This window comes from Vitis riparia, chromosome 14 (genome assembly GCF_004353265.1).
Source record: "Vitis riparia cultivar Riparia Gloire de Montpellier isolate 1030 chromosome 14, EGFV_Vit.rip_1.0, whole genome shotgun sequence".
NCBI classification, from domain to species: domain Eukaryota; kingdom Viridiplantae; phylum Streptophyta; class Magnoliopsida; order Vitales; family Vitaceae; genus Vitis; species Vitis riparia.
Window position 1 is genome coordinate 28245825 of NC_048444.1, and position 17689 is coordinate 28263513.

Below are 17689 nucleotides of genomic sequence, written 5' to 3' on the forward strand. Positions count from 1 at the left end.
CGATTATTTTATTACCTGACGCACTCGAAAATTCTATGTGTCTTCAATTCTTATCTCTATGCTATTATATATGTTGAATTTTGTAACCTCTTTTTTACCATCTTATATTCGCATTTAAATGTCACATAACGGTTAGTTAACACGTAACAATCATCTATTTATGATAACTTACTATTTGGATAGACTTTGGTAAAATGGGATTACTCAGGTCGATATTACTTAGAATGGGTTACTTACCAGACTATCTTATTACCTGAGTCACCGAATGTTTATAGTTTTCTAATATTTAAAAGTAATTTTTTTTATCAAAATTAATTATTTATTTTCAAAAATAATTCTTAAAAATTATGAAAATAAGAAAAAAGTAAAGAACTATTTGACAATATTTTATAAAATAAAATTCAAAAAACAATTCTTAAAAGTTATTTCTAATTACATTTAGTAATAAATTTTGTTTGAGATTTAAATATGAAAAAAAAATAGCCCTTTATAAGTGGGAACTCAGATATTTTTTTTTTAAAAAAAAAAACCTTTTTCAATCATAAATTTACCAAAGTTAAAAAATTATTTTAATGACAATTATTGGAAATTTTGTACAATTTTAATGTTGGACAGGTCAGGATGGGAAAAAAAGATACAACAAAGAAGGTGTGCTTCCTTTGTCGATTTGGCTGGTGAATGGGTCTAAACATTAATTAAATTTATTTCCAATGTCCAAGGAATATAATCATAATGCTTGTCTTCTTCGTATTTTAAAAAAAAAAAAATCAACAATAATTTGTTGCCGAGGGGACTACCATATTAAACTATGGTGGCAACATAGAGTACTCCAAAAACCCATCAAAATGTTTGACTTCTGCAATGGTGGACCCATGGTCAGAGCTACCAACCTTGATCAAGTGATACTCACATATTTTGTAGTGTTCTCCTTCACACGCTTCACTTACTCTAGGCCAAGGAAATGAATTCTATCATATTATAAGAGAAGAAGTCTATACCCCTTAAATATAAAATTTATCTATTCGACCATGTTGGTTATTAACCTTAGCATAGGATTTATATGATTTTTACTTTATTTATTTATACGATATTAAAATCTTATAAAGCAAATATTATCAAAAACTTGTTACAAATGATATTTGTATCAATCTCTAATATTGATGTGAATAATAAACGATTCACACAAAGATGATTCGATCAAACGTGTCTACATCCATAGATGAGAAATAATTATTCTATTATATTATAAAGAATATTATCAAAGACAAAAATCAAATAAGATTATCCAAACATATTATATTTTCTTAGTTTTTGTATTTAAACCATGAGCTTTTTGTTCTACGGTCTCAATTATTTTTTCTCACATCTTTATTCATCTCGTATAATTTTTGTAACCTTATTTTCATCTCATGATTTTTTTCATTCATGACTTAAAATATTTATATATACATTCTTTATAAAAAAAATATTAATTAATAATTTAAAATACTTTTCAACGCGTCTTATACAAAAGAAAAAAGTTATTATGAAGTAATTTCTAATTTTGATAAAAAAAATTATTCGATTTGTTTGTTGATGTTATAATTTCATATAATATGACGATCATATAGTCTTTACGTGAAAGTGATTGTAATATTTTATATTAATTATAAAAAAAATCTAATATTACAGAATCCATAATTTCTATGGAAGATACTGAATTATTATGTTTTTAATAAAAAAAAACATGCATTAACCTTGGGTATCTAGAAAACAATATTATCCCTTATCTGACGTGGCGAACATATTTTTTTTGGATAATAAAAAAAATGAAAAAGGAGAATGAAAACATGGGAGTCCACACCATGAAGGGCCCACATCTGATAGTGGGCCTTACACCTCACCATGAAATTATTAAAGCCAGTGGAATTTGTCATCCAAGGCTCGTCCAGCTCGTCCAGTTGTGGCTTCCAACAACTCCACCTCAAAGCTAACTTCCAAGTTTCAACATCCTAATATTCCATATTCTTTTCTTTCTTCACACTTTTTACATGGTCCATGTCTGAGTCTTTTTGTTCAATTTTCCTTCAACCTGTTCATAATTTCAAGTTGACATCAACATGTACCAAAAAAAAAAAAATAATAATGAAACATCGTGTATCATTTTTTTTCTAAACTCGATTTGAATTCAGGTTAGATTTGAATTATTTAAATCTTAATATGAACCCGATACAAATTGAGTTTGAATTAAAAAAAACTTAATCTGAATTTAACTCAAGTATTGAAAAGGTTTGTCTAAACCCGTCAAAACATTGCTTGGATTAGGTCGGATCAATCCATTTTATAGGATTGCGATTAAAAAAACAAAATTTTATTTGATTAAAATTTTTAAAAGATATTAAAATTATTCTTATTTTTAATAAAAATATTTTTAAAATATGATTTTCTTGGCAACAACAATACGTGTACGTAAAAAAATTGAAAAAAACCTAATAAAAAATGAAGGTGCATGTTCTCAAAGAGCAGTTAGGCCATGTTTAGGAGCCATCAATTTCTGTGACTCTTCTCCCTCTGTCTCTCCACCAATGTCTGCAACTCCCAATAGTATCGGTGTTTCGGCCGATACGGGGCCCACGACCCCCACCGAATTATCGGACGATGAGCCCCCGGTACGCGTCACCATCGATCTCGTCGCCGCCGCCAGACGTCACATAGCCTTCCTGAGAGCGGTGGCCGAGTCGGAGTGGCTTCACCAGGAATCCACTCTGCTCGAGTCCATCAGGAGGTCCCCCACTTCTCCACTCCTCCTCATTCAGTAATCTGATCGTATGGTTGGCGTTGCATTGAATCGTGAAGCTTTGTGGGGACTTTTTTTTGCAGGTATGATGAGCTGTGGATGCCGTTGATTTCTGATCTTACGGTGGGGTCAACGCCTCCCATGATTCTTCCTCCAGTTGATGTTCAGTGGGTTTGGTACTGCCACACCTTGAACCCGGTGAGCTTTGGTTGATTTTCAGGGGAGAAAGCTCTGTTTGGTTGCTGAGAAAATATGGGAAAAGAAAATGGAACTTTACTCTTCTTAGTATCGTCTTACCATTTGGGTTAGTGGGATTTCACCTTTTTTCATTGTTCAGATCGCAAAACAGCAGAAAACTTAGCTCCGAAGTCCCAAATTTTCTTTTATTTTCTTTTCATAGCTGCCAAGCGGAATGTTAAACTTTGGTTAGGTGATGCACGAAACCCAATTTTCAGTCAGTTACCCGCATGCTGTGAGTCTAGATCTTCTTTTCCCTTCCTAGCTGCCAAACAGAATGTTTGAAATTTTGGTTGGGTTATAATATATGTAGAAGTTGACAGGAACCCGTTTTCAGGTCAGTTACCGGCGATACTGCGAGTCAAGGTTCTCGAAAATTATTGGAAAACCAGCCATTTTCGATGAAGAGAATGAGGAGTATGCAGTGATGAGGTGCAGGGGAATTTGGGTCCAAAGATACCCAACCGAGCCTTTTGAGAATGAGTTGGATTCAGATTCCCAATACCCAGATGCTAGAAACGAGGATCTTCTGATTGAAGTGAAGAAACAGAGACTTCTGTATTCCAAGTTTTCAGAGCCATACATGTCTGAATTGGTTTATTTAATTGCAGCAAGAGAAAGATACAAGGGGTTTCTCTGTATTTTGCAGAGATATGGAGATGGGTGTCCCCGGTTGGTGCTTGCTGCAGATATTTCACTCCTGTGGCTGACCCATCAGGTGGATTCTTTTCTTCATTATTTCCTCTCCTTTTTTTCTTCTGTCTGACTTTCAATTAATGCGGCTTATAACAAATTTCATTTGTCATGGTACTATTTGTTTGAATTTGATATTAAAGTCCTCTTTTGCAAAATGGGGACCTTGCAAATGATGGATTTATTCCCTTTTTGTTGCAGTATAGTAAGGCATATGATGAATAGTATGGAAATTTTTTTCTCATTTTTTAACTTTTTGGTTTTCTGTTTGTTCACACTCGTTAACCCAATTTTTGCTTTGAATGAATCAGAGTTACCCGACAGTATATGCTGGAGACATGGAGATTGAGGATATTAATAGGAAGGTGGTGGGGGTGTGGGAGAAGGTGAAGGAAGAAGAGCTGGAAGCAACCAGAAAACTGTGGGAGAGCATATACAATCAACCATACGAGAAAGCAGGTGGGCAAGTGGCCATGGATTTGGGAGAGGTTGTTTCAGTCAAGCCACCAGTTTACTGGGAGGTGTCCAACTGTGATGTCAACACTAAATACAAGTCAATGATGCCTAGGTTCTTACTTGAGGTTAGTTGGAACTTGCAAGTTTAGTTGCTATTGTTTTTAGACTTTGCATACAGCTGCACAATGGCCTGGCCCAGGCCGACGGCCACATCCACAACCAAAAATTTGCCCTGTACAGACCTGTGTTTGAAGGGCTGGGGTGGTTAGGGTTTGGTTTAGAGGTATATTACCCAGTCAAGACTTTGTTAAAGTGCATTTTCTGGGTCTCAATCTGCTAAAGGGTACTAAATAGTAGCTTCATGCACATTAGAGAAACTTTCCTGGAAAAGCATAGTATATTGTCATGCTTGAACCATCTAAATTCATTTGTGAATTGCAGAATTAATGGGAGAATTGAACTTTACATTTGAGTATTAGGATGATGAAAATTTTCAATTGTATGTAAAAACAAAATTTTATTTACTTGATAAATGATGTAGGAAATTTGACATTCTGGGCATAATTCGAGATTGTTGTTAGAATGCCTACTCATTTTCTTTTGAGTTGGATTGACTTGACTGCAGTTCACTTGTTCCCAAAAGTTATGTCTTGTTCACATAAAGGAAAATATCAGGGGCCACTAATTAATGGATTTCCTTAAAAGATCACATCTACTAAACAGAAGTTTTATTTGATGGCTGCACTCACAGACTTGATAGAACTGAAGTGGGTGACACTTAAAATGAAGCTTTCAATGCATTTAATCCACTGAGTGAGACCAATTGGTAGCTGAAGCGGAATCCTTTTCCTTTGGGCTTTCATAGTGCAATTTTAGTGAATAGCTGCACAAGACTGAACAGGAAGTACTTCAAGCTGGCCTTAAACAGTTAGATCCATCTAATGGGTTGTGTTATGTTGCCTGGTCACAGGTCTGTGTGCATGTGAGGCTTAACCCAATGAAGGTAATGCAAGAAGATATGAAAAAGAAGTTCTTACGTCTCCGAATAGTAAGATGTCACAGGGAGCTCAAGATGGATAAACCCTTCTCCAGTTTCTCTTCAGATTCATGGGAAAAAACTTGGCATCTCTACTGTGAGTTTGGAACCAAAGGAGTTGTGCTTGACCTCCGTCTCCGTGGTGGCCGCTGTTTCAAAGGAAGTAGCTCCAAAGACATGGTAGCAGTTCTTTGGAATGACTTACTACGTTCACCTTCCCTTACATTAGAGAGTAAAGTTGATGAACAAGTGAGAGTTGTTGTTTCAATAACTCCACCAGCCCAAGCACCATACTTGTTCAAATGTGTGCCAGATAGGGTCACTGATGATTCAGGGGCCATGATATCAGATGTGGTCCTAAGGATGAACAGTTATCGGCCTCAAGAAGGTAGGTGGTTGTCTCGGACTGTTTTGGATCATGCAGGGAGAGAGTGTTTCGTGGTTCGAATGCGGTAAATTTCGACTGCATTTTATTTTCACTCTGTTAAGGAAGGACATTTTTTTTATTCCCTTACATGAGTGATCTGACCGCATATAATCTTCTTGACACAAGTTTTTGATAAAAATGGTAGAGTGGCTGGAGGATTTTGGAGGAGAGGGGGTGAAACTCCATCAGCAGTGAAAAGGGAGGATCGGATTATAGAGATACGTGAAGGTTCTTGGTCTTATCTTGCTGGTACCATTGGTAGACTTCCTGGTATGTTGTCAAAAATTTTTATTTTGTTAGTCATGATGGAATATCATATCAATGCTATCATAGTTACCCATTTGGGAAGCAGGCACAGGATGTGATGTTTAAGATAGAAATTGGAAATCTTGCAAAGAACCTGCTGTGTTGGTTGCCGAGAAATATAGGGAAAAATTAGACCAAAATGAATTTACAATCTTATTTTTCATGATGCTTTGTTTCTAAAATGTGCAAATTCACCTCAATTAAGCAAAATACTTGCATTTGGTGCAGTTGATTCCAAGTTTTTGTTTTTAGCTTATATATGATACAAATAAGGTGCATAAATTTGATTTATTTTCTTTTCCTATTCTTCCTCGGCAACCAAACAGAGCAAGTGTCATGAGCATATTGGGAAGATTATTTTGTTTATCTTTTAAAGCATTTCTCTGCATTTTGTTTCTTGTAACTATGGTGCTATTAGCTTCTATCCACCTCTATGGGATCAGATTCTCAGCTCTTTCTGTTGTTTTTTCATTTGGTTGCATTCACCATCTAGTACAGAGAAAGTGGTAGGAACAGCAACACCAAAAGAACCCCCAGACCATCAGAAATCAGCATGGTGTTTTTCCACTGGAGATGAACTGACTATACATTGGGACTTATCGTCATCAACAGCAGGCCTCAATTTTAGTTTACAAAATCAAACATGTCCTGATTCATTGGTAAGGAGGAGATTTTGATTTTCTTTTCTAAGAAAAAGCTTGACTTTTTTAATCCATGATGGAGCCAATGGATTTGATTAAAGCCCAACTGAAAATAGCAGGTGAAGTTGTTGAAAGGAAGGAAAATGCAGTACCAAGCAAAGAAATTCAATTCCCAGAAAGAGAAAGCCAAACAAAACATGAACAATGGGCAAGAGGTGGATGAGGAAGATGATGATGATGATGAAGGGTTTGTGACACTTGTTCGGTTCACAGAGGAGAACCCAACTGGAAGAGCAACCGCCCTCTTGAATTGGAAGCTCTTGGTGGTAGAATTGTTGCCAGAAGAAGATGCAGTTCTAGCACTGCTCCTATGTATTTCAATACTCAAAAGTGTGTCTGAGATGCGAAAAGAAGACGTGGGAAGCTTGTTGATCAGAAGGAGATTGAAAGAAGCAAAGCAAGGAACCAGAGATTGGGGATCCGTAGTACTTCATCCTTCGTGTTCTTCTGGCATCTCTTTGCCTCATCTTCAACCCTGGCATTGGAATGCCATGGCAGTGACAGCAGCCTCAAATGGAACAGATAATTTCACTAAGCAACCGGCCTTCACATATTCACCCGTGGAAGGCGGTGATAAGTTATACAAGCGGGGGATCATTGCCTGACCAAGAAGACACCATGTCTGTATCAGCACACTCAATCCTGCACAATGTTGAGCAGTTGCTCATAATTTTGATCTTTTCAGTATGTGACCATTCATCAAACTGTACCAGCACATACTCCATCTTCATTTTTTGGTTGGTTCGATCAGTTTCCTGGGAAAAACGCCTCAATCTGGATTGGAGTAGCTGCATATTTGGTTCAACCTAGTAGAACAAGAAACTTTTAACTTCATTCCTAGTGTATTTGACATTGGTTTTCACAGCAAATTGAGAGAGTTGGACACACAGAGGAGGATCTCAAACAGGTGCTTCCAAGGTCTACTGCAGAAACATGACTTAGAAAATTTGGTTTGTGTTTTGATCTTTCATCCACAGACAAAACTTGGGTTTGTACTCTTTTTCTTACCACAGCATCTAGAAGAGGAATTAGGAGAAATCACTTGTTTTTTTTTTGTTTCACCTACTGTTTATGAAAGCCAATTCACTCAAATGTTTTTGTAAGTAGATTGAGAGACCTCAATATAGACCACGTTGTATAAAAAATTACCAATTTTTCTAAAAGCTTAAATTGTTAGAATTTGAATCCACGATATCTCAAACATGTATTATGTATTATCATACCCTTATCCGATGTCTCGAGGTTGAACCTCTTTAGTATTCTTTATTAAGGGAAAAAAATGGTTTCTTAACTTATTAATTTAAATTAGTTTTAATTTTAACAAATAGTATTTTTAAGTGTTGCACCAAAATATTTAACATGTTTAATTACTTAAATTAACCACTACTTCAAATCAAATTTAAGGTAATTCAACAATTTCAAAATTCTCCACCAAGTCTCTTGGATGGGACGACTTAGGGCAAACCCTAGAGGTGATTTGGTAGGAGAATTAAATTATGAACAAGTTGTTATAAACAAGGAGTTTTATGACAAATTCTCACTATTCTAGAGAGAGTTGGATGTATTTTACTATTTTATAATTAATCGTATATTTTATGCAAGCGTCGTTTACAAGAAGATTTGACGTTAATGTCGTCGGATTTTATTGTACTTAAGTCTTGCACTTATCTTGATATAAGATCGAGTCTCAAGGGTTCTTGTCAAACTATGCCATACCACATTCATTCTTAAATTTGAGAATAGATCACTCAAATTATGTGATATCATAACTATAAAAGATTTAATATATATATATTATCAAAGATTATTCTTTTTGCAATATTTTTAAAAAGATTGCGATATATCTGCTATAATTATATAAAGTATTGATTATATGTCATAAAAAATCATTGTTAATTATCACTTTTAAGAATATATAGTTATAACTTTCAAATTTGGGTTTCATATTTACCTATATTTATATTTCTAAAAAATTAAATTGCTAAATGCTATCACTTAGACTTTGTTTGAATTTTTTTTAAAAAAATTCTAAATAATAATTTTTGAAAATTATTTTATAAAATAAAAATATGTTTAAAAATTCTATATTTTTTAAAAATATTTTTATTTTCAATTCTTATCAAATATTTATATAATTAATTTTTAAATTAAATCTTAAAAAATAAAAAATAATTGAAAACAAACAAAATATTTTTTAAAAATATTTATTTATATTTTTAAGAATAAAAAATTATTATATCTTTTTCTATTTTTTAAAACAAAAAAACTATTTTTAACTTTCAAGCGTGCATTGATTTCTCCTTTAATACATTTATTTTAAAATTAACAATTTTTTTTAAATTATTTAATTTAACAAAAGCACTCTAAAAAGAAATAAAATATCTACAAATGCCCGTCGACGTTCAACCTTTTTCACGATTCTTAGTACAGAATGGAATAGGATATTGGTGGGGCCCAAAACGGTGTCGTACACTGGTGGGCAGGACTCTGGAGTCTGGACTTTCCTAGAAGTTGCAGTACACATCCGCGAACGGCTCTGTACTCTCATTGTGTACCCCCTTCCGGGCCCCACTTTCATCATCCTACTCTTCTCCACCGTAGGATAGCCGTACTCTTTATCGTCACGGTCTTGCTTTGTTGTGCATATTCTTCTCCTTATGCATGACCGCAGCAAATAAATTCCTCGGTTTAATTTCTACCATGCCCTTGGACTTCCTGCATGTACTGAAATGATTGCACGACAAGTGGGGGTATTTTTGTTATTTTCAATCGACTAAGCATGCAGCTCTGAGTACCGATTCGGTGATGCGGGCTCTCCACTTCACCGTCTGAACCAATAGTAGTTTGCCACGTCTGCAATTCATTTGAAGGTCTATGAATTCCTGAATTATTCTTTAATCATATTAGCTTTCTTCTCTTTTTACATTAAGTTTTACATCTTGTTGTTTTTTGCAAAGAAAGCTCTATGACGTGGCAAACCATTATTGGTTAACTCTTGGTACATCAGTGGGAGATGTTCACACTGAATAGTTTCCCTTTCTCTCTTTCCACGAGACTGCATACTGTCACTCTCGACAAGGTCAAGCTCTGAGTTTTGAACAAGGCCCGATATTTCGGTCTCATCCCCCATCAACCGGCCTCCGAAACAATGAATCCGATCCCAAATCCCCATTTAGGATCATCCCACATCCTGTTCACAGTCAGCCCCCAACCCCTCCATCTCCGCCTTCTCTTCCTCTTCGTCCCCACCTAATCTAAATCTCAAAAATCACCTCAAGATTCACGGAACCCAGATCTCCAAAACCCTGAAATCGCTCACGGTTTCACCTGACCCAGAGCCCCAAAACCTCGTTTTTAAACCCTCCAATGGCGTCTCCCTCCATTCTATGTGTCTTGTCCGACGACATACTCGCACGGATCCGCAGCAAGCTGAGCTCCGAGTTGGATCGGAAGACTTGGCGACTCGTCTGCCGCGACTTCCTTCGAGTCGACTCAGCGTGTCGGACCTCGCTCAGGGTCCTCCGCACTGAGTTCCTCCCGGGTTTGTTGCAGAAATGCAGGAACATGGAGAGCCTGGACCTCTCCGTCTGTCCTCGGATCAACGACGCGATGGTGGCGATTCTGCTCGGTCGTGGCTCGGTGAGCTGGACACGGGGGCTGAGGAGGCTGGTGCTGAGTCGGGCCACTGGGTTGAAATCTGCCGGGTTGGAGTTGCTGACTCGTTCGTGTCCGAGCTTGGAGGCTGTTGATATGTCGTACTGTTGTGGGTTCGGAGATAGAGAGGCCTCGGCGCTATCTTGCGCCGTGGGGCTGAGGGAGCTGAAGCTGGACAAGTGCTTGGGTGTGACGGACGTTGGGCTCGCAACGATAGCCGTTGGATGCAATAAGTTGCAGAGATTGAGTTTGAAGTGGTGTATGGAGCTCACAGATTTGGGAATCGATCTTCTGGTGAAGAAGTGTTCGGATTTGAAGTTTCTCGATATTTCCTATCTTCAGGTTTCTGTTTCGCTCTTGTCTCTTCTCCTGTATCTCTACTTTCTTGTGCTCTCGAGTATAGAATATTTTGACTGGTGTTGCGTTTGGTTACTGAGAAAATGTGGGAAAGGAAAGGAGTTTGAATTCTGAATATGATTCGGTAGAAAAGGGAAAAAAACTAGAATTTTGAATGTTGTGTTCCTTTTGGTTGATGAGAAAGCCTAGGAAAATAAAAGAAGTGCTCCATTTGGTTGATGAGGAAATGTGGGAAAATGAAAAGAAAATTGAAAATTTTGAAGTGTGATTTTTGTTCTCCATTCAGTTGAGGGAAATGTATGAAAATATAAGAAATTATGGGGTATGTATGGACTCTTCTTAACCTCGAAGATGCATTTTAAAGCCATGGAGGCTTTTTGGCCTAGAGCGAGTTGTTACATTATAATTTTCATTGTTGACCTGCTTTGGCTGTTCAGAAAATTTGAAGGGAAATTTTGAACCTGAAAGCTTGTGCTTCATTGGGTTGCCGAGAATATTGTGTCATTGCATTATAATTTTCATTCTTGTCCTGCTTTGCTTGTTCAGAAAATAATTTCCTGAAAGCTGTGCTTCATTGGGTTGCTAAGAATATTGAGGAAAAAAGGGAGATTAAAATTTTGAATCTCCATTCAGTGGCTGAGAAATGCTTGTGGGTAGAGAAAAAGAAATAAGATTTTGTGTATTGGGTTTTACATTGTTTGGGACCTGAGGAAAGCAATAAGGAAAAAAAGGAGGTTTCAGGATCCGAACAGCAACAGAAAGGAACCTTTGAAAATTTTGTTCTCTTTTCTTTTCTTCCGATTTCTTGGCAACAAAACAGAGAATGACATACTATAACTTATATTACAAACCAAGCATGGTTTTATCTGTTTTATGTGAAAATTGACGTCTATGCTAATTTTCAGGTGACAAGTGAGTCTCTACGTTCAATTGCTTCTCTACAAAAGCTGGAGGGTTTGGCTATGTCGGGATGCTCTTTAGTGGGTGACCTTGGTTTACATTTTCTTGGCAATGGATGCCCTTCTCTCCTGGTAATTTCTTTTCTCATAAATAAAATTGTTTTATTTCTTTACTTTCCGTTCATTTATTGGGGTCCAAATATAAAATCCATACAATGGTTCTGGTGAAAATGTGCGTTTGATCTTTCCTTTGATAAAGATCAAGCAGGTTAAGTTTATCGTTCTTGTTCTGTTCTTTATTTTACAAGTTTCAAAAGATTGCCCTGGGATAATCTGATGAAATTTCACTCCAACAAAATCAAACCAATGTCTTGTTCTACAATTGAAAGTGGTAAAAACCAAAAATTAGAAAATGACTTTGTTTTCCTGATTCTCTGCAGATTGAATTTGCACTACTGCCCACTTTTCATCCAATTGGCAAATGAAACTTGTATTTATGATATGATGTTTTCCAAGTTTTCTGAAAGTTTAGATTCCAATTTAAATTTTATATTCCAAAACGGTTTTTTTTTTCTCAAAATGTTAAGAAGTTTAAAGTGGCTGACAGCCTTTTGTTCTGTCACTCCTCCCCGTCCCAAAATTTTAGAGAAGATGAAAAATAGAAGACTATTTTTGAAAATTCAATTTCATTCTTTTAATTCAAGACATTGTCAGCAAGATATGCCTAGGCTGGCTGGGGAAGTGGGTGTTTGTGGCTTCCATCAATTTCTTGAAGGTGTGCAAAGGTTCAATGTTCTATTGGATTGTTGCCTAACAATTAATTGCTAGGTAGTCAGAACACTGATATGCACAGTAGGAATTTATGAGAAGAAAAAAATTAGAATTGTTACCAGTGCATACACTGAGTAAGAGAAAAAGGGGGCAAGGAAGCAAGAGTAAAGTTTTCCAAGGTTCAATCTGTTAACATCAGTTTACCAGCTTAGCAATGTTTCGCCCTTTAATATGAATGGTTTTGTTATCTGACTAGCTCAACTAGTTGGCAATCAAAACAAAAAGGAAAAAAAATCTTATTCTCCCTTGCATCTGCAAATCCAGATCTTCAAAAGAATCTGTGATTAGATTTTTTTGTGTATGAAATTGTACATTAACTTTACATAGATTGTTGAATTTTTATGGTTTCCAGGTAATAGATGTATCGAGGTGCGATGGTGTGAGTTCATCTGGCTTAATTTCTCTAATTAGAGGACATAGTGATCTCCAGCAGCTCAATGCAGGATACTCTTTTCCGGTGGGTAAATTTTTTGGTGATTTGGTGATCGAAGTATTAAGTTAGGTGGCTCCTGAACTTGTACTTGGGCATTTTGCTTCTGCAGGAACTTTCTAAAATGTTTTTTCGCCAGTTGAAAGACATGAAGGATCTTAACTCAATAAAAGTTGATGGGGCTCGAGTTTCTGACTTTAGCTTCCAAATCATCAGCGCCAATTGCAAATGTTTGGTTGAAATAGGGTTGAGTAAATGCATGGGGGTGACTGACTTGGGCATTATGCAGCTGGTATCTGGCTGTCTAAATTTGAAGATTGTCAATCTAACATGTTGCTGTTCCATCACTGATGCAGCAATTTCAGCTGTAGCTGACTCTTGTAGGAACCTCTTGTGTCTGAAGTTAGAGTCATGTAATTTGATCACTGAAAAAAGTCTTGATCAGCTTGGATCATGTTGCTTGCTGCTTGAGGAGCTTGATCTTACAGACTGTTCTGGTGTTAATGACAGAGGTAGAGTTTAAAAGTTTCGGTGGCATTATCATCATTTACAACTTTATTTTGTTGGTTAGCAAATCATAGGTAGTATTGCATGTATTTGCAACATATTTTCCTTTAAGGTAGAGTTTAAAAGTTTCGGTGGCATTATCGTCATTTACAACTTTATTTTGTTGGTTAGCAAATCATAGGTAGTATTGCATGTATTTGCAACATATTTTCCTTTTAGGTATTCATTACTATGACTTTTATCCTACATCATTTTTTCTGTTTTCTTTCAAATTTGTTCCTGTAATCTTTGATTAATTTTGGGATTACTTTTGGTTCCTGAACTTTTTAATTCTGCTCAAGTGATTTGAAATTGTCCAATTTCATTTTTGCTGTTTTCTTTCAAATTTGTCCCTGGAAGCTTTGATTAATTTTGGTATCACTTTTGGTTTCTGAACCTTTTAATTCTGCTCAAGTGATTTGAAATTGTCCAATTTCATTTTTGCTGTTTTCTTGCAAATTTGTCCCTGGAACCTTTGATTAATTTTGGCATCACTTTTGGTTTCTGAACTTTTTAATTCTGCTCAAGTGATTTGAAATTGTCCAATTTCATTTTTGCTGTTTTCTTTCAAATTTGTTCCTGTAATCTTTGATTAATTTTGGTATTACTTTTGGTTTCTAAACTTTTTAATTCTGTTTAAGTGATTTGAATGTGGTCAATTTCTCTTCTGCAGGACTGGAGTATTTGTCCAGATGTTCAGAACTGACATGCTTAAAATTGGGTCTTTGTGCAAACATATCAGATAAGGGATTGTTCTATATTGCTTCTAACTGCAAAAAGCTCCGTGAACTTGATCTATACCGGTAATTTATTCCCATGAATCAAGATGATCGGTATTAAGAACATTTTTGTCAAAATGATTACTAGAAAAGATGTTTTGGTTTTACTTTTGCAGCTGTAACAGCATTGGTAATGATGAATTAGCTGCTTTATCAAGTGGTTGCAAGAAGTTGGAGAAGCTTAACTTGTCATACTGCAGTGAGGTTACTGACACAGGAATGGAGTATATAAGCCAGTTGAAAGACCTTTCTGACCTAGAGTTGCGGGGGCTTGTGAAAATTACAAGCACTGGTTTGACAGCAGTTGCAGCTGGATGCATGCGACTCGCAGAATTGGACTTGAAACATTGCCAGAAAATCAAGGATTCTGGATTTTGGGCTCTTGCCTACTACTCACGGAATTTACGACAGGTTTGGCTTACTATTATTAAATTGGAATATGAAATTTTGTCAAATAAAATGTTTCTGTATCTTTTACATTATAATATGAAACTACAATCAAAGTTTTTGGTCAAATAAAATGTTGCTATATCTTATACATTATAATAAGAAACTACAATCAAAGTTTGTTTTTGGTCAAATAAAATGTTGCTATATCTTTTACATTATAATAAGAAACTACAATCAAAGTAGTCCTTTTGGGATAGATATTTGTTTAAGCTGAAGCCATAATTTCAGAAGGTCAAACTGGGTGGTTATGAAAGTTTCATTAAACATGAAATAGTTTCCCACATAAATTACAAAGGAGCTTTCATGAGAAGCAACATTGTTGTTACTTCTGAATTAAATTCCTTTCAAAGTCAAAGACACTTTTTTATTAAAATTAACCAAATATGTATAGAGGCTTTTATCTTTCAAGATGTCAATCCAAATAGGGCTGAAAAATAAATATACCAAACCATGAATTTGTTTTTTTCTTTACATGGATTTGTTTGTGTGTTTTGAAGGGTGTTACTTGGATGCAGTTTTTTTCCCAACGTATTTCCATTAATAGAGAAATTGTATCAAGTTGGAGTAGCAAATGATTCTCTAAGATAGCTTTTATCTCCTTCGGGAGTGAATTGTTGTTTATTGTGCATTAGAGATCTCTGAAATCAATGTCTCATAATTATAGAATTATACCCTCCTCCCCCAAGTGATATCGAAGTGTAAAATACCTTCTTAAAGATGACATAGACAATAGTACAGAGGAAATTAGAGGAAATTATTTTAATTTTTTAAAGTTCTTCCATGTGGTACTTGACTCTGGATGATTTTGTTATTGTTTTTATGATTTATTTCTAGTCCTCATCACAATTTCTGAAGGCATTTGCAAGTGGATACTTGGAAGGCATTGTTGAAGGGTTTCTATTTCATTAGGAAGATAAAAAAAATGTTGAAACACCTATGCTGGTATCATTGTTATTATTTTTCATTAAATGTTATTCTTAACATTTGGAAGCAAAGATGAGAAGGCTGGCCACCAAAGTGTAGCTCAACGGTAGTGTCTTTTGGCAATGAACCAGAGGTTTTGAGTTCAAGTCTCTATGGTGTTCAAGTGGTCTCCTGGTATTCAGGTGGTGTAGGATAGAGGGGTGGACCCATATCATCTGAGGTTTTGGGGTGGATTCTCTGAAAATTAAAATAAAGAATGCTGACTGTCATGGATCTCCTTCATCTGGGATGTTCCAAAATGACCATCATTTTTGGGAGTTGCTTTGTTGAATGGTTAATGGTCTCATAACTATTTAACACGTGACTTGAAATTTTTTTAGAGTTATTGTTACTCAAGTTTCTTGACATCTTAGTAAAAATTGCTCAGACATCCTTCCACTTTGTCATTGGAAGATGGTTTTGCACAAAAACTGAATTAATTTGTGATTGCAGATAAACCTGAGCAATTGTACTGTATCAAATATGGGGTTATGCATGGTGATGGGGAACCTGACTCGCCTGCAGGATGCAAAACTGGTGCACCTCAGCAATGTGACAGTGGACGGGTTTGAGCTTGCACTTAGGGCCTCTTGCATTCGATTGAAAAAGGTTAAGTTACTCGCCTCTCTCAGTTCTTTGTTTTCCTCAGACTTACTTCAAACCCTGAGGGAGAGAGGCTGTCAAATTAGATGGATAGGATCTACGCATATGTATACGCACGAATAAAGCTCCAATCATCAGGGATGCCATGATGTAGATGGAGGCAACAATGGTTCTTTCATGGAAGCATGATTACTTGTTTGGGAGAACGGAAATGGAAATCGCAACGCAACCTGGAAAACTCTGTGAAACTTGATGTAGTAACAGTATGTATATGCTTGGGAAACATGATGAAAATGTTTGTCTTTGCAGAAAACATTTTAAAGCAAAGCATCATATTTTATCAAGCCGAAGCACCCATTGTCAGTGGGATTTTATAGCACTTTCAGAGAAATTTCAATTGAGCTGTGGAGCAAGAACTTTATTTAAAAAATAAAGAAATGAAATTTGCAGGTGTTATATCCTATATATATATATTTAGTTGGATGGAGTGTGAACATTGGGGTTTGTCTGAAGTAACACCAGATGGTATAATGCAGGCATATAAAGATCAGTGATTTTCATCTTTTGATTTAATGCTTTTCTTTTTTCCTTTCTCCTGATTTGCCATTTATGGTTGGTCAAAGGCCAACGTAGAACATTTAAGTTGAGAATTGAGGTTGAAGGGTTGACATCAGCAGGTACACATCATAAGGCATGTGGTCCTTGGATGAGTTGGTGACACACATCCTGGAACTAGGTTCTTTGAGTCTGTAAGTTAAGAAGAATCAATCTGGTTTCACATGGGAATAGGCTTTTGGGATGTCATACTTTGAAATGTTCAATGTCTAATAGTAAAAGTTGAAAGAACACTGATCATTATATTTTACTGGAAGTTTTAGTTGCCGGGGAAGAATATCTTAGACAGTGTTTCTTTTTGAAGAGCTTTTAGTAGAAGCGTTTTTTTTAGAAACGTTTTTTATAAGAATCACCTATCAAATGATTTTTTAATTTTTTAAAAGTGTTTTCTAAATTTTGTTAAATACTTTATTTTTCTTTAAAAATATTTTTTAGGGTTGAATTGTTTTTTAAAAATATTGTCAAATGGACTCTTAAACCGTTGAGTCGATGATTAATTAATCCTAAAGATTAGGTATATTTTCATGCTAATGAGATGGAACTGTTGTGAGGAAGTTAAAGTCGATTCATTCAAAAATTGGAAGGAAAGCTGGAAAGGTAATTTCTTTTGTCTGGCAGTTTGGTTGGAATGAAAGATGCAAAGAGGAAAATGTAATGGCAAGTTAAGAACTTGGGATAAAGCCTGTACATCCTGTATACTCACTTTCTATGGGAGAAAGTGATGAAGGTTGAGAAAGAAGATTGAAAATCTTATGGGGTCTAAACTGGCATTCTATCTTTTTCTTTTCCCATTTTAGGGTTCCTGAGAATCAAAGTCTTGTGGTAGATGAAAAGGCCTGAAGGAAAGGTAAAAGTTGGATACATTACTTCCATGGGCAATGAAACTCCACCTTTTCTTTTGTGTTTTCTCACTTTGAAATTTGAGTTCAG

General features: G+C 35.8%; 2 protein-coding genes across 7 annotated transcripts; both read left to right on the plus strand.

The window, feature by feature from the left end:
* The first annotated feature begins 2499 nt into the window (after window positions 1-2499).
* LOC117931056 (glycine-rich domain-containing protein 2) lies at window positions 2500-7808 on the plus strand. 6 transcript variants are annotated; one of them, XM_034851905.1, is made up of 8 exons: window positions 2503-2764; window positions 2860-2974; window positions 3351-3731; window positions 4018-4287; window positions 5133-5650; window positions 5771-5895; window positions 6430-6590; window positions 6689-7808. In XM_034851905.1, exons 1-8 carry the CDS (start codon window positions 2565-2567, stop codon window positions 7235-7237), a joined length of 2319 nt encoding a protein of 772 aa, XP_034707796.1. In that variant the 5' UTR covers window positions 2503-2564; the 3' UTR covers window positions 7238-7808. The 6 variants fall into 6 exon arrangements, with proteins under 6 accessions (XP_034707802.1, XP_034707796.1, XP_034707797.1 ...); XM_034851906.1 differs by having other exon boundaries at window positions 6692-7808; XM_034851909.1 differs by lacking the exon at window positions 2503-2764 and adding an exon at window positions 3177-3248 and having other exon boundaries at window positions 2882-3080.
* A 1869-nt stretch (window positions 7809-9677) lies between these two features.
* LOC117930352 (F-box/LRR-repeat protein 3) lies at window positions 9678-16611 on the plus strand. The gene is made up of 7 exons (XM_034850971.1): window positions 9678-10628; window positions 11549-11674; window positions 12726-12830; window positions 12916-13315; window positions 14023-14152; window positions 14245-14539; window positions 15995-16611. The coding sequence occupies exons 1-7, from the start codon at window positions 9999-10001 to the stop codon at window positions 16265-16267; spliced, it is 1959 nt and encodes a 652-aa protein (XP_034706862.1). The 5' UTR covers window positions 9678-9998; the 3' UTR covers window positions 16268-16611.
* The last annotated feature ends 1078 nt before the right edge of the window (window positions 16612-17689 follow it).